The 15,430-nt window shown below is 54.3% G+C and overlaps 1 protein-coding gene and 1 pseudogene across 1 annotated transcript; both read right to left on the bottom strand.

The window, feature by feature from the left end:
* Window positions 1–1,925: 1,925 nt before the first annotated feature.
* LOC142431582 (tRNA pseudouridine(38/39) synthase pseudogene) lies at window positions 1,926–5,207 on the bottom strand (annotated as a pseudogene).
* Window positions 5,208–7,243: 2,036 nt separating this feature from the next.
* CCDC8 (coiled-coil domain containing 8 subunit of 3M complex) lies at window positions 7,244–11,462 on the bottom strand. Its single transcript, XM_075536602.1, has one exon. The coding sequence runs from the start codon at window positions 10,842–10,844 to the stop codon at window positions 8,991–8,993; it is 1,854 nt and encodes a 617-aa protein (XP_075392717.1). The 5' UTR covers window positions 10,845–11,462; the 3' UTR covers window positions 7,244–8,990.
* Between the last annotated feature and the right edge of the window lie 3,968 nt (window positions 11,463–15,430).

Raw genomic sequence — 15,430 nt, 5'->3', positions numbered from 1 at the left:
ATGGTCTGAGTTAGCACACTGTCCTACCGGTCTCTTTCCCCTCCATTTGCCAGGTTAATATGTTGGGCCCCGCTTCAAGCTTCTTGCAGGTCTGGTTGACAAAATCCAAATCCAATCCCCTGCCATCATATTAAGGGGCCCTGGTGGCACAGTCATTTGGAGTTGGGCTGTGATCTGCAAGGTCAGCAGTTCAAAACCACCAAGGGAGAAAGATGGGCTTTCTACTCCCATAAAGAGTTACATTTCCCAGAAATGCACAGGGGCAGTTCTATCCTGCCCTATAAGGTCACTATGAGTTGGCATCAGCTTGATGGCAGTGAGAGGCATCAAGTTGATGCCTACTCAGAGACCCTAGATATTAATTATATAACTCTATAGTACACAGGGATTTCAAGGCTGTAAATCTTTACTGGAGCACACAGCCACCTTTCTCCTGAGAAGCGACTGGTGGGTCTGAACAATGACTGCTTCCTAACCCAAAACTCACCGCCGTCGAATCGATTCCAACTGATAGTGACCCTATAAGGCCAAGTAAGGCGCCCTCTGTGAGTTTCAGACACTGTCACTCTGTCTTCCCTGGAGCAGCTGGTGGTTTCGAACTGCTGACCAGGCGGTTAGCAGCCCAACGCTTAACCACTGCACCACCAGGGCTCCTTTACCTGACCTTTAAAATAATGCCCCAGGCAGATCCAGACAGGACTCCGATGAACTGGCTGAATTGTACTCTCCTTTCCCTCCTCCCGGAACCCTTTCATGGGTGCGTGTTAGGTTTCTGGGGTGGGTCCTACCTCTGTTCTTGGCTTCACAGGGTAAAGAATTCATGCCGATGCCTGGTTTGTGATCCAAGTGGGGTTTATAGAGGATGGAAAAAGTCTCAGGTGTTACAGTCTTGAAACAGGACACGCTATTTCAGGGAAGGTTGCCAAGCCACGCATGCGCCGTGCTGGGGCTCACCACCCGGGCAACCTCGTGGACCTTGGAGCCCACGTGGAGACCGCCGAGGTCCCAGCGGGCATAGGAGTAGGGTTAAAGGAGAGAAGGGCAGGCCGTCCTGGTGTTTTAAAGCCTCTGGCTCAGGAGGCATGGTTGATGGTATTGGTCTACCCCATTGGCTGAACTAAGTCCACCTGGGTAGGGTCATGAGCCTGGGCCTAGTTAGAGCTATCCAGGTGTAACACCCATCTGGCTGGGGTGGGGGTGGGGGTGGGCCTAAATTGGAGCATGCCCAGTTAAAGTCATTATGGGTGGCTAAGACTCACCTGATTTTTCTTCCCAGCTTCCTGTAGTGTAGGGGGGACTTGTGCAGGCCTGGGAGGGGCAACCCCCTCTATCCCTATCTTAACCACCTAACGTGCGGGCACAACACGCTTTGAGTGGTAAAATCGATATACAATCCACAATTTTAACATCTATCCGTATCCCTTTCCCCCCTCTCCAAAGCCTCTGCGTAACCATCACCCTTGAACCATTTTAAAGTGGGCTGGGTTTGTTTTTTCACGACCTCCTGCAATTATCCCCACCCTTTGTATCACCCCCAAAGCTCAGAGCGTTCGTTTCAGCAGCCAACCCCTCTCGCCTCAAATCCCCCAGCCAGTCCTGGCCTCCTTCCGGTCCCCTTCTCTGGGCCCTTCCGGCGTCGTGTGTGGCCGCTCCGCATGTCTGGGTACTTCCGGCCGTTGGGTGGCAGATTCCCATTCCGTTATCAGGCCCCGGGTTCCTTCTCTCGTGAGAAGCTAAGATTCTCGAGGTTTCCGGAGCTGCCCCGGGACCTTTGCCCCTATCTGCTAACGAGCGCCGCGGGCATCCTCCCTGGTGCTTCCCTCTTCTTTGGAGGGCGGAAGTCCGTTTCCTCATCCGGGCATTCTCAGACTCCGCCTCCGGCCCTGGCCACGCCCCCCAGGCCGCGGGCGAGAACTCTGCCCCCTTCAGGACGCCGGGCCCTGGATGCGCCCTGCTGACGCGCCCTCGGCCTCAGTGGTCCCGTCTGTATAACGGGAGTACCCATCGGAGCCGCTTACAAGACCCTGGCTGTGGGAATCCCACAGGCCATGCACAACTTGAGTGGATCGGAAAACCTGCCCTTTGGGGGGCAGGTTCTGGGGGTACGGGTGGGGCTGGGGGTGGGGAGCTGGCCTAGGCCCAGCCTGCCCTCTCCCGTCCCCATCACAGGACCAAATGGCACATCACAGGGTCAGTAGTTCAAAACCCCCAGCCGGCCCCGCAGGAGGCAGTCAAGACTTTCCACTCTTGGGAAGAGCAAGTCGGAAATTTGCGCGTGTTGAAGGGAGCGAGTGTTGCGCCCGAGCGCCCTCTGGTGGCGTGGAGGAAGGAGCCACCCAAACCCAGACCACTCGGACCCTATTCCCAGGCTTTGCAAAAAGAAACAGCCTCCTCTTTGGCTCACAGAGCGACTGGTGGGTTTGAACCACCTATCTTGCTGTTAGTGGTCCAACGTTTACAGCAGCCCAGTCAACTATAAAGTTGGAATTCCTTCTGGAGGAAGGTGAGGTGTCAGGGTCAGACCCACCCCACTCCTAATCCAAGGGAAGGCAGATGAGATGGGCCCCACTCTGACGTGGGTCCTTACCACAGCCCTCCCTCCTCACACCTGGACATGCCATCTGCAGCTCAGTTGCATGGTCCGGATTCCTCATGTCAAGTCCTTCCCCTCAGGACACATCTGGGTTGACCAAGAATGAGCCAACTCAGGAAAGGAGGAGGTGGGTAGGGTGGGTCTATGGGTCTGTGAGTCCCAGGGTGTGGGCGCTTCAATAAATGTTCAGGTTGAGTATCAAGCTTGGCCACGATGGAAGAACTAACCGTTCTTAGACTGGAGCTAGGATTTAGTGCGAGCCCCAAACCCATCCCTGTATCTATGTTTTGTTTTGTTTTTGAAATCTGCCTTTGGCTCTACTTAGAGACAGTAGAGTCCAAGATACAGGTGTTAGGTCTACATAGGAATTGAGCCTCTGGTGATTGCTCTCTGTCCATAATAGAGAGAAGGAGAGGAAAGTGGTGAACAGAGAGTACATTGGAGAGGTGACCATAGAAGATCAAAATGGGAAACCTGACTTGATCCTCCCTCTGATGTACCTTGGGCCTGATCTGGTTTTCAACGTTTTCTGTGTATTTTTCTTTGTTCCTAGTGGGATTTAACCTCAGATGTATTTTGTCCTGGGAGATAACTCTCTTGAATTGTTGTTATATATTTATTTTTCTGTTTTTCAGTATTTGAAACCCAGGATGGATGAACTTATAGGGAAAGCAAGTAGAATAAAGGCTTCAGGGGGTGGGGTGTACAGTGGCGAGAGGGGTGGGTGGTCAAAAGCAGCTGACATCAAGGGATTCAAGAAAGAGGAGCGTGTTTTGAAACCAATCGGAACACCTGTAATATACTGGTAGCAGTTGTGCCCTACTGCGTGATGTGATTGAACCGTGGAATGATGTGATGATATCTTGCTTTAGTTCCCAATTAAATGGTGTGCTTTTTGGGGGGGTGGCGTATAATGACTAATCCAAAAAAAAAAAGGAAAAAAGTCTTTGGGTTTAAAATCTCGAAGATCCGGGATGTCATCTCTGGCGAAGCTGACCGATGGATCCCAAGCTAGCGTCCTCTCCGTCTAATGTCCGTAAGACCATGGCGGTCAGGCGGGTAGACAGGGTGGTTTGTGCCCATTGGGAGAGGAGCCCATTCCAGTCTGTTGTTCTACCTGGAGCCTCCAGGGGGCGCAGTGTGGGGACATTGCCTCCAAAGATGGCCCACTTCTCTCCTTCCCCTCCCAGTTTGTGCGTGATTCTTCTTCCAAGAAGAGGCTGAGTCTCTTTTTACCTCTGACACCAGCCGTCCCCGCACAGCACCCTACTTCCCTGCTGAGTTCAATAACCCCTGGCAATGGCCACATGGGATTCACAGATAATACTCAGGATAGTGGGGGTTTACTAGGGGACCTCACAGGTCACCGTAAATCAGGATTAAAAAACAGGAAAGATACAGCCTTGGTCCGCAGCTGTGCCTCTCCTCAGCCTGCAGCCAAGTCTCTCCCTGGTCCTCAGCCTCCCAGGTACATGGTTTCTTGGCCTCTGTCCTGTTCCATGGGCCAGGAAGCCCATTCGCTGCTGTGCCTCATGGTCTCAGTGCTGGGGCTTCAGCTGCCTCCTCCACTTCAGACAGGGATCGCCAGTGGGTCCCGGGTTCTATTTCTTCATGGTTCTGTCTCTTCCTGCTTCTGAGATGGTTCTTTTTATTTTTTTAATCCTTTTATTGGGGGTTCATACAATTCTTATCACCATCCATCCATCCATTGTGTTGAGCACATTTGTACATGTGTTGCCATCATCATTCTCAAAACATTTGCTTTCTACTTAAGCCCTTAATATCAGCTCATTTTCCCCTCTCTCCCCACTTCCCCCCTACTTGAGCCCTTAATATCAGCTACACACACACCCCACAGGGAATAAATATGTGCTATCAGGGCACATTCCCTTCCTACAAAATGCTGGATCTGGGATTCCAATCCTTGGCAGTTAGGACCGTCCCTTAGGGGCTGCTATAGGAGCATTCTCCCTCCATCAGCAAAGGCACCGGTCTGCTTTCTGACTGAAGGCTGGGCCTCTCTGCACTCTGTCACTCCATCCATCCGTGGCCCTTTCCCACCCGGCCCTGCCACGGAGGCCGGTCCTTGCCGCATACTGAGTGTTCGCGGCGTGATGAGCCCATCACTGTTGCGGGTGGGTCTCACCAAATTCTCAAACGTCCCGGCGGTAAATCCACTGGATCGTTTCAAACTTGCAGTCATACTATATGGACATTTCGGGGGGTGTTTGTTTTTTCTCTGTGTGCAGCGGCTCATTGATGATCTTGGGTCTCTCTGGGCCTTGGCCAATCAGAAAGAGGCTAGCCATCCTCCAGCGAACTTGATTAGGGAAGGAATAAATGCCTGTCCAGGCACTTCAGATGGACCAAACTGGGGAGGTTCTGGCTGTCTGTCTGTCCTCACCCAGGACTTGAGCAGACAGAAGAGTCCTCTGGAAATTAATCACTCCATCGTTTCACACAGGTTCCTGGAATTGTGTGTGCCAGCCTACTTGTAAACGGCGTTATCCATAGGTGGCACATTTAAATCAGCACGAGAGGGGGGGGGGGGATAGTGGGATGTCCGCCCTAGACAGCTGAGCCTAGAAGGTAGGCTTTTTTCTTTTGTAATCATTATATTGACGACTCGTAGAACTCTTATCAATCCACCCATCATTGTTCAAGCACATTTGTACATTTGTTGCCATCATCCTTCTCAAAACATTTTCATTCCACTTGAGGACCTTGAGATCAGCTCCTCATTTTTCCCCTCCCCGCCCCCTTCCCTCATGAACCCTTGATAATTTAGAAATTATTTTGTCACGTCTTACACTGTCTGACGTCTCCCTTCACCCACTTTTCAGTTGAGAATTACGGGGGCCCAGGCCAGCACTCCGATGCCAGGACAGAGCCCCGGTTGAGGATGCGGAGTTAACAGATCTCTTTGGCAGTATCGCTGCCTTTGACTTTTGAAGTAACATCCTCTGAGCCCTTGTCCTTTGGAAAGTGACCACGAAGATCGAGATATCCCCTGTCTAAAGGCACTGACTCCTTTGTGTGTTCGCCCGCACCAGCGATAATTGGATGTCTGTCTCCCGTGTACTAGTCTCCTCTTGGCTAGGGCCTCAGACAGCTTCCCTTCCATGGTGTGATGTGTGTTCTCTGGACTGGCAAAGTCCTGGTGGCCCCAGCCTCGGAGCTACGTGCCTGTGACTGGGAACACTGAGATCAGATCCATGCTTAGCTTTGACACTGCCTGAAGACGCCTCTCCTCTTCTGCTCGAGTCTTTGTTGATGGCGCGTCCCTGGAGTATAAAGGCTCGCTGGGGTGGTTTATGAACTGTCGACCTTGTGCTTAGCAACCCAACGCATTACCATGACTCCACCAAGCTCCCCGCACCAGACACACCAATTCGGTCTGGTTCCACGGCCCTCCAATCACTGTTTTTCTCCAGATTCCACAGACTGAGGCCCCTGGTCCCGAATCTTCAGCCCCTTTCTCCCTGTACCACCACCCCTCGCCCACCACCCAAGAAGTGGACGGCTAGCGGCGGTGCCCTCTGTCCCCACCAGGGCGCGCTCCAGGCCCGCTGGCGGGGATCCAGCGCCGCAAAGCTTGGAAGCACTAGACTTGGGGACGCCATGACGTGGAAATCGGACTTCTCCATAGGGCAGCGGTTCTCCAATGAGGTCCAGGGACCAGCAACATCAGCACCACCTGGGAACCGTCTAGAAATGTAGATTCTCCAGCCCGCCGCAGACCTCTGTGGGTGGGGCGCGCATCCTCTGCGGTTTCACAAGCCCTTCTCCTGATCACGAGGGGGCTGGTGGTCCCTAGTAGGACCCTTGGCATTTAGCAGTGCCCAAGCCCAGCTGGGGAAAAGGAGGCAGCCGCTGGGTGTGCCCGTTCGAAAGAGGGACACACGGAGCCTCAGTTTTGCTCAAGTCTCGGGGCTCCTCAGAAGGGATACTTGTGAAATGTGATTCTTTGAGAATAGGGGTCCCCGTGTGATCACATGCGTGTGCATATATGTAAGCGAGGGCGTCTACATGTGTGCCAGCGTCTGTGTGGGACCCATCACACCGGCATGAAGTTGATTGCGATTCATCGCGACCCTACAGGGCAGATAGATGGTTTTCTGAGCCTGTCAAGTAGAGGGCCACATCAGCCTCCTATGGAACGGCTGGTGGGCTCGAACCGTGGATGTTGTGATTAGCTGCTGAGCATTTTAGCAAGGTGCCACCAAGGTTTCTTATGAGTGGGTATAAATGCTGGGGATGTGTGCGTGGGTGGGCCTGCGAATGTGGGTGGGTGGGTGTGGATGAGGGGTTGCAAGGTCAAGAGCCACCCACCAGTGCGTGGATGTGTACCGAGCATGTGTCTATGTATGTGTGTGTAGTGTTAACCCATGTCTCTGCTTGTGCCTATCAGCGTGTGCCCAATCTTCGTCCGTGTGTGCACGTGCTTGTGTTGAGGACACGTCTGTGTGCTGTGTGCCCGTGTGTTGCAGTGCCGAAGAGTATAGAGCAGCACCCCCTGACGATCATGATATATATACATAGTGTGGGCTCCCCCTACTCCCCCCATCGTTGATGATCCTCCCCACTGCTAAACCCTGCCCCTCCCAGGGCCCACCGTGAGCCATCCTAGGAGAAATACCCAAGACTCAGTTGGCTTCAAGCAGACTTTATTGAAATAAAAAAAAAAAAGGCACAAAGCATCCTACAGCATGGCTCCTGGGCCCCCGCCTTTTCTCCCATCTCTGAGATTGCTCTCTTCTCACCAGCCAGGCCCCTTTGAAATCTGGACTAGCCCCAGACCCATCGCCCCACCTGGCTGGGCATCGCCCCCCCACCCCTCCACTCGGTTGCACCCCTCCGGGTGCCAGCCACATCTCGGGCTTTCTTGCAAACCCCACTGCCCACTGTGAGCTACAGGGGGACCCAGTGCCCTCTACCTGGCACGAAGTAGCTCTGGACGGCCACACACATCACGCAGCAAACCACAACATCAGTAACTTTTTTTTTTAAAGGGGGAGGTGGGGTGGGGGGTGGGGACAGCAAGCTGCCAGAGTCGGCTCCGACTCGCAGCGCCCCGGTGTGTGTCACAGTCACTGCAAAGCGTTCCTCCCCGGAAGCAGAGCCCCGCGGCTGTCTCCCGAGGGGCCTCCAGGTAGCTTTAAACTGCCAACCTTGCAGTTCGTAGTCAGGGGGTGCCACCCTAGGAGCTTCTACAGAAAACAGAAAGGGAGTGGGGTGGTGGATATCCAATACAGCCAAGAACTTCAGTCACAGCCTGGAGGGGAGAGCCGGCCTCTCTCTGGACCTCCCCCACTGATTGAGGATGGGCACAAGGTAGTCACAGAGAAGCCGGTCCCCAAGTTTTCTCCCACCCCCAAGGGGCCTCAGCACCCTGCTCCTTCTTTGTGAGAAGGATCAGGCACTGCAGACCTCTCCATTCTTTTCTGACTCATGGCGACCCTGCAAGGACAGGGCAGAAACGTCACTGGACGGTTTGCAAGAATCTATGGGAGTAGAAAGGCTCATCGTACTCCCGGCAGAGCGGGCTGGTGGTCTCAAACTGCTGACCTTGTGATGAGCAGCCCAACTTGTAACCACAGAGGACCCCACCACCCCATTATCCATCTTAAGCCCTCTACCCTGCGAACCCCTCCCTTTGGGCCCGTTCCTATGGAAACGAGGGTGCCACTTCAGGTCCTGCCCAGGAACGCTGCCCTGAACAAAGAGGATGGGGCTGGATCGAAACAGACAGAATCTGGAGCCCAAGGAGTCAAATCCACAGCCATGGGGGTCTGGGAATCTGCATTTCAAACCCCGCAGGCAGGATGGAGGGGCCCACTGGGGACCCTCATTTTCCAGGACCAGACAAGGCAGCATTTGGCTATTGTGAAGTCCCAAATCAAGATTGAAGTGCTTGTTTCTTTTGGTTTTTGGCTTTTAGTTTGGTTTTTGAACGTTGGCGCCAGCAGATCAGCTCTGAGTCCTCATTCAACGCTCAAGAGAGACAGTGCTCGTCAAGGGTACAGCAAAAAGTGGGGAAAGACGTGAATTCCCACCCCTCTGTCTCTGTCCCTTTAAAAACAAAACAAAAAACACCTGGAGGCAGCAATCCCTCTGTAGCCTTTGCGACTTTTCTCCTCACATGCTTCAAGTTGCTATAAGGAGTAGGTATTGGTTAAAAAAAAAAGGAATTCATAAAAAATAAAATGGTAACAAGATAAAGACGAGGGTCTTCAGGTGGATGGATAGATGAGGTGCTACCTTGCCCTCTTCCACCTCTGAGGTTTTCAGGTGCATGGGGGGAGGGTGAAGTGATCTCAATCCACGGTAAAAGGGAAGGGTACACCCAAGGGGCTGAAAACTCAGCCGGCAGGGGCGCTCGGCTGGGCTCAGGCCCTCACAGCTGGTCTTCTTGATCACCCTGCTCCTCTTCTGCTCGGGCCTCGGCCCTGAGCACGTGCAGGCTCCTGGCCTCACCTGCCCTGGGGACCCTCTTGGGGAGGGTTGGCAGCCTGGGGGTGTGCCAAAAAGCTCTCTTACGGATGCGAAACCAGGAAAACCGCCCAGGTGTCTGGAACCTCACGGTCTTGACCTGCTTGCTGCTCTTGGAAGCTGGGCTTGCCTCAGGGGTCTCCTGGCCAGGTGGGGCCTCTGCCCCCTGGTCAGCTACAATCTCTACTCCCTGGACAGCTATAACCGCTGCCCCCTGATCGGCTACAGCCTCTGCCCCCTGGTTAGCTACAGCCTCTGCCCTCTGACCAACAGGGATTACAGCCCCCTGGTCAGCTACAACCTTTGCCCTCTCACCAACAGAGACCTCTGCCCCCTGGCCAGCTCTAACCTCTGCCCTCTGACCCACAGGGACCACAGCACCCTGGTCAGCTACAGCCTCTGCCCTCTGGTCAACAGGGATCACAGCCCCCTGGTCAGCTACAACCTTTGCCCTCTGACCAACAGAGACCTCTGCCCTCTGACCCACAGCCCCCTGGTCAGCTACAGCCTCCGCCCTCTGACCAACAGAGACCTCTGCCCTCTGACCCACAGCCCCCTGGTCAGCTACAGCCTCTGCCCTCTGACCAACAGAGACCCCTGGCCCCTGGTCAGCTACAGCCTCTGCCATGTGGCCAACAGGGACCCCTGCCCCCTGGCCACCTACAGCCTCTGCCCCTTGGTCAGCTACGGCCTCTGCCTCCCGTTCAGCTACAACCTCTGCCCTCTGCCCAACAGGGCCCCCTGCCGCCTGGTCACCCAAGGCCTCTTCCCCCTGAGCCATGGACGCTCCTGCCTCCTCCCTCTTGTGGCTCCTCAAGGAGGCCCAGTTGATCTTCGGCTTCCAATGCCCAGGAGGGAAGATCTCGAAGGGCTGTGCGGGCCCTGCACTGCGCTCCCTCTCCTCCTGGCTGGGGCAGCTCGGCTCGGAGGCCCGGCTACTCTCCGCCCTGGGCTCTGCCGGCTGGGCCTCGCTCACGCGTGGGGGCGGCGTCACGCGTGGGGGCGGCGTCATGCGGGGGGGCGGCGTCGGTGCCCAATTCTTCACTCTGCGCTTCAGCTTCCCCCAGGACACCTGGCTGGCATACTCGCGCCACCTGTCGGCTTTGGAGCGCGGTGGCGGGTCGTCGACCACAGGCACGGGCACCCCCACGCGGCGGCGGATGGGGGGTACCGCGCTGGGCTTCTTCTCGCCCCGCCGCAGGTAGGCCTGCACCAGCTCCTCGTCGTCCTCGCTCTCCACGTCGCTGCCCAGAAACTTGCTGCCCAGGTAGCTGACGGGCATTCTCCGCACCTTCCGGGTCCGCCCGGCGCTGCGGCGGCGGGCGACCTTCTCCAGGGCGGTCTCGAAGTCGCTGAGGTCGCTGTCGCTGGCATTGCTGCTATCGTAGGTGCCCACTACCAGCCGGGGCGGAGGCGTCACCATCAGCGGGACTCTCCGGTGCACTTGTGGGACCTTGGGCTTTGGGGGGGGCTGGGGCGGGTGCGGGGTGCTCTTCTCGATAATCCGGGCCACGTCTTCTAGGGTGCGGCCCTCTTCCTCCAGAAACTGGGTCAGGCGCTCGCGAAAGACCATCTCCTTGGTGGCGGGCTTGGAGATGACCCTCCACACGCCCCCGGCCAGCCAGATCTGGCGGGGGATGAGCAGGTGATCCACGTCGTCGCCGATCTGGAGCATGCCCACCGTGGAGTCCACCTCGCGGCGAAACACCTTCCCGATCTTCTTGAAGGTGCCCACGGGCTTCAAGGCTTCCACGAGCATGTCCAGATCGACGTCTTTGCAGACGTCTGGGACGCTCCAGAGGATCAGGTTATCCGGCGAAGGCAAGAAGCCCCAGGGGAACCAGCCCCCCACATGGCTTTTCTCGAGGGTCTTCAGGATCTCCAGGGTGGAATCCGGGGTGGTGGGCCGAGGAGCCCCAACGACACGCAGAACCCGAATCCTCAACTCGCCAGCGAGGGACGAGCCGCTGCCGCTGCTGCAGCCAAAGCACCACCTCCCGCTTTCTCGGTCTGCAGCGAGGCCAGCTGGGTCCAAATTCGGGGCTCCGCCACGGCCGGGGAGTACGGGGAAAGTCCCACGAGGCTTACGTGAGCCGGCGAAGGTGGCTGGTCAGTGGCGAGCCTCCGAGCCCCGCGTCCGAGCCGGAAAGCGGTTCCGAGTTGGGGGGACGCACGGTGGTTCGCCGGATCGCCCAGCCCCAGGCGCCCCGGGGGTGGCTGCGACTTGCGAGCTCCTTCCCAGACAAAGCCTGGCTATTCAATATGGCCGAGGCGCTGGGCGACTGCGGTCCGGCCCCCCTGGAGGGTCTCCCGCCCCCAGGCAGGCTGCCACCCCTGCAGGCTGACCTTGACGCGTGCGCGCCCACAGGCAGGAAGTACCTCCTCGCCCGCCCTCCCGCCCGCTGGGATGGAGGCCCACCTACCCCCTTCTCAGTTTACACTCCCGACTCGGGAAGACTGACAGGGGGGCTGTCCACTCCCTTCCAGGCGGCCTCTCTCCCCTCCCCCGCCGGGGTGTGGCCGCGCCCCCTGCCGAGCTGGGGCCACCCGCTTCCCGGCGAAAAGGCGCAGAGGCCCACGTCAGCACCTTTCCCGAAAGGCGGTCCCTTCCCAAACCTGCCTTCTGGAAGGTGTCGCTTCCAGCCAGACCCCCAGAGGTGCTTCGGCTAGGCGGGTAGCCCCTTGGTTGCCCGTGGACCCCCTGTTCGTATCTCAAATGCCCGCGATGCGCGGGGCGCCCAATTCCTTACGCATCCCCCCCAGTCATACAGGTTGGAGGAAAGGTGGGCTCGCAGTCGCGCCCGCTATTGGATCGCTCCCATGATCCTTTGCAGCTCCAAGGTTGCGATCCATCCGGTCTTAGCGGCCAGCTTTTGCAAACGGATCGCCCGGGTCTCTGGACCCAGCGCGCCTTAGCCCGAACGTCACGAGCACATCTGTTCAGCAGCGTGGCAAACGACGGGTGGGGGTGGCCATCCACCGGATCCCGTTGGTGCACATTCCAGGTGGAAGGAGTGGAACTGCTCCAAGCGATTTCCAAGGCTGTGACCTTTCCAGAGAAACTCTCCCGGCCCCCTCCTCCAGCTGAGGTGCCAGCTGGTGGTTTCGAGCCAGCAACCTTTAGGTTAGCAATTGAGCACAAACCGTTTGCATCCCCCCCCATAGACTGTTGACTGTTCTAGGTTCCACCTTGGGCTGCTCACCGTAAAGTCAGCAGTTTGAATCCACCAGCCGCGCCATGGGCAAGAGAGGAAATTGTCTACTTCGGTAAAGAGTTACCATCCCGGAAACCCGCAGGGGCAGGTCTACCCTGCCCTGTATTGTTGCTATGTAAGAGTTGGAATCGACCCCGTCACGGTGAGTTTGGTTTTTCGGTTTGGGCTAGTGTTGGGTGCTGATCCGGTCAGCTTTTGTAGAAAAAAGAGAATAAAAGAAACATTGCCCAAGTCTTACTTCAGCTGCACAATTCTTGCGATGTTGAAGGCCAAACTCACCGCCATAGGACCCAGTCCTGGGGGTTCCAAGACTTTAGGTCAGCGGTTCTCAACTTGTGGGTCGCTACCCCTTTGGGGGTCGATCGGCCCTTTCACAGGGGTCACCTAAGACCATCAAAAAACACCTATTTCCGATGGTCTTAGGAACCGAGGCACGGCTCCTCTATCCATCTTCAGGTGGGTCCGCCCATGTACAAGTCCCTGGCGTGAAGACTGTGACCCCATGCTACACCATGCTTCAAGACAACATTTCATTGTCATTAGAAATAAATATTTCACAATCTATCATTACATATTGTTTTTGTGATGAATCACTCTGCTTTATGTTCACTTTGTAACAATAAAAATACATTCTGCAGATTAGATATTTACATGGCGATTCATCACAGTAGCAAAATGACAGTGATGAAGTAGCAACGAAAATAACTTTATGGTTGGTGGTCATGAAGAAGGTTGAGGACCACCTCTTTAAATCTTTTATTGACTCAAATAGCCTCTCATGGATTTGAACCACTGACCTTATTGTTGGCAACTCAATGTATAACCCCCTACACCACCAGAGCTCCTGCTTATGCTATACAGCGAAACCTGTGACATTCAGAACTCCATGGGGACTGCTTTGTTTTCCTGGATCTTGCAAAGATCTCACTTTTGACAGAGTGCAATCTTCAAAAATCTCAAACTCCCTGCCGTTGAGTCAATCCTGACTCATAGTTACCCTGTCAGTCAGAGTAGAACAGCCCCTGTGGATTTCCAAGAATGTAACTCTTTTTTTTTTTAAGTTTTTTTGGCACATGAGCCACATACCATACAATTCAACAATTAAATCATACCAACGAGTCCTGCAGCCATTACCACAATCAACTTCAGAATTTTTTCTTCCTCTGTCTACTCGTTGTTCTTAGCTCCCCGTGTCCCCAACACCGCCACTAATAGACCTGCAAAAAACCATTCATCCAGTTACTGTTTCTATAGGTCTACCTGTGCTAGATTTCATTCCAGATCTAGAAAAACACAGACAAAAAACAAACGCAACAAACTAACAACAGTAACAGAAAAACCTAACTTGAAGAGAAAGTAGAAAACAGGGAAAACAAGGACACGTTTGAAATGGTTCCCAAGGTGTTACATTCTAACCTAACTGCATTTTGCAGGAATCCACTTGGAATGCACCCCTCCTAACAGCCAGACTACTGACATCCCTGGTCTGTGGCCAGAGGGGATTCACTGGAGGCTGAATTCACAGACAGTTTCCCTTCAAAACGGAAACCATTTTTAAATGGGTCAAAAGGGAGATCAAATGATGATGCTACATGTTAACCTAACCGTATTGGTCAGAAGAATTGATGTGTTGGAATTGTGGGACTGCCAAAAGAACAAACAGGTCTGTCTTGGAAGCAGCACCTCCGTGATGCTCCTCAGAGGCAAGGATGGTGAGACTTCCTTTCGACATGTTGTCAGGAGAGACCAGTCCCTGGAGAAGGACATCATGCTTGGTGGAGTGGAGGGGCAGCGACTGCCTATCTGCCATACTCTACTATACAGTGCTGTCTATCGGATAACAAAATTCTTCACATCCCTCCATGATGGTCAGAGGGAATTCATCTAGGTGTGGTATGAGGCTTAACAGTGTTTTAAACACGGTTTTAGTGGAAAGTACTTGAGGTCTCTTTCCTGACAGGGTTTCACCTTCGCACAAGTTCCAGGTTTGAACTTTACCGTGTGAGGGAGATTCAAAAGGGTCGAAGGAAAACAAAAAACAGAATGAGAAAGATCACGGTGTTTTTTTTTCCCCCATGAATGTTTTGAAGGCCACCCCCCGTCCTCAAAACCCCAATCTTGCTGCCATCGAGTCAGTGCTGACTCACAGTGCCTTCCCCTGTGGGTTTCTGAGACTGTAACTCTTTACAGGAGTAGAAAGCCCCATCTTTCTCCCAAGGAGCAGCAGTTGGTTTCGAACTCAGACCTTGAAGTTAGCGGCCCAATGAGTAAACACTACACCACTGGGGCTCCTGTGACATATGAGGCATTTCTGTGTGCACTTCTGTGAGTGACTTCACAACATAATGAGGCAGGTAAGAGGATCCTCATTCCCATGTTACAGTGAAGGGAAGCGAGGGAGGCCCAAGGAAGTAAAATCACACAGACAGGAGGTGATGGAGACCAAACTGACCTCACAATAAAGGCTACACAGGAAAACAAACAAAATAAGAAAAACTCCCTGATACCAATTTTGTAGCCATTGCAGCGGCTCTGTAGGGGAGAGAACTGGCCCTGTGGTTTTCTAAACCTGTAACAATTTAGGGCCAGCAGGAGGTCTCATCTTCCTTCCACAGAGAGGCTGGTGGTATCAAACTGCGGACCTTGTGGTTAGCAGCCCAGTGCATAACCTTCTTGAGCAAGGAGGAGTTGGCTGTAAATTGAAGTTTTGACATTTCCTGTTTTAATATTTTTCATTTTGGGGGACAATTACTTATTTATTTGTTTGTTTGTTTGTTTGTTTGTTTGTTTGTTTGTGGTATTTCTTCACGCAGGAGTTGCAACACAAACTAAAAATCCACTGCCAGGAGAGCCGGTTCCGACCAAGTAGGGCAGGATGGAACTTTCCTGTGGATTTCCAAGACTATCCATCTAAACGGTGGTGGGAAAGCTCATCTTTCTCTAAGGGGGTTCCAAATGGCTGGCCCTGTGGTTAGAAGCCCAACGTGTAACTAACGCACTAACACCTCCTTGGGACAAAGGGTTAGAAGTTTGCAAAGCTTCCCAGGTAATTCTGGGGCACCCAGCTCATTAAGGAGAGCCCAACCTCATCCAGAACGACTGCAGTCTCATCAGGAATTTAGCGCTGGCT

The sequence above is a fragment of the Tenrec ecaudatus genome, chromosome 18 (genome assembly GCF_050624435.1).
Source record: "Tenrec ecaudatus isolate mTenEca1 chromosome 18, mTenEca1.hap1, whole genome shotgun sequence".
In the NCBI taxonomy this organism is placed as follows: domain Eukaryota; kingdom Metazoa; phylum Chordata; class Mammalia; order Afrosoricida; family Tenrecidae; genus Tenrec; species Tenrec ecaudatus.
This window is presented reverse-complemented; position numbering and strand designations above follow the sequence as displayed.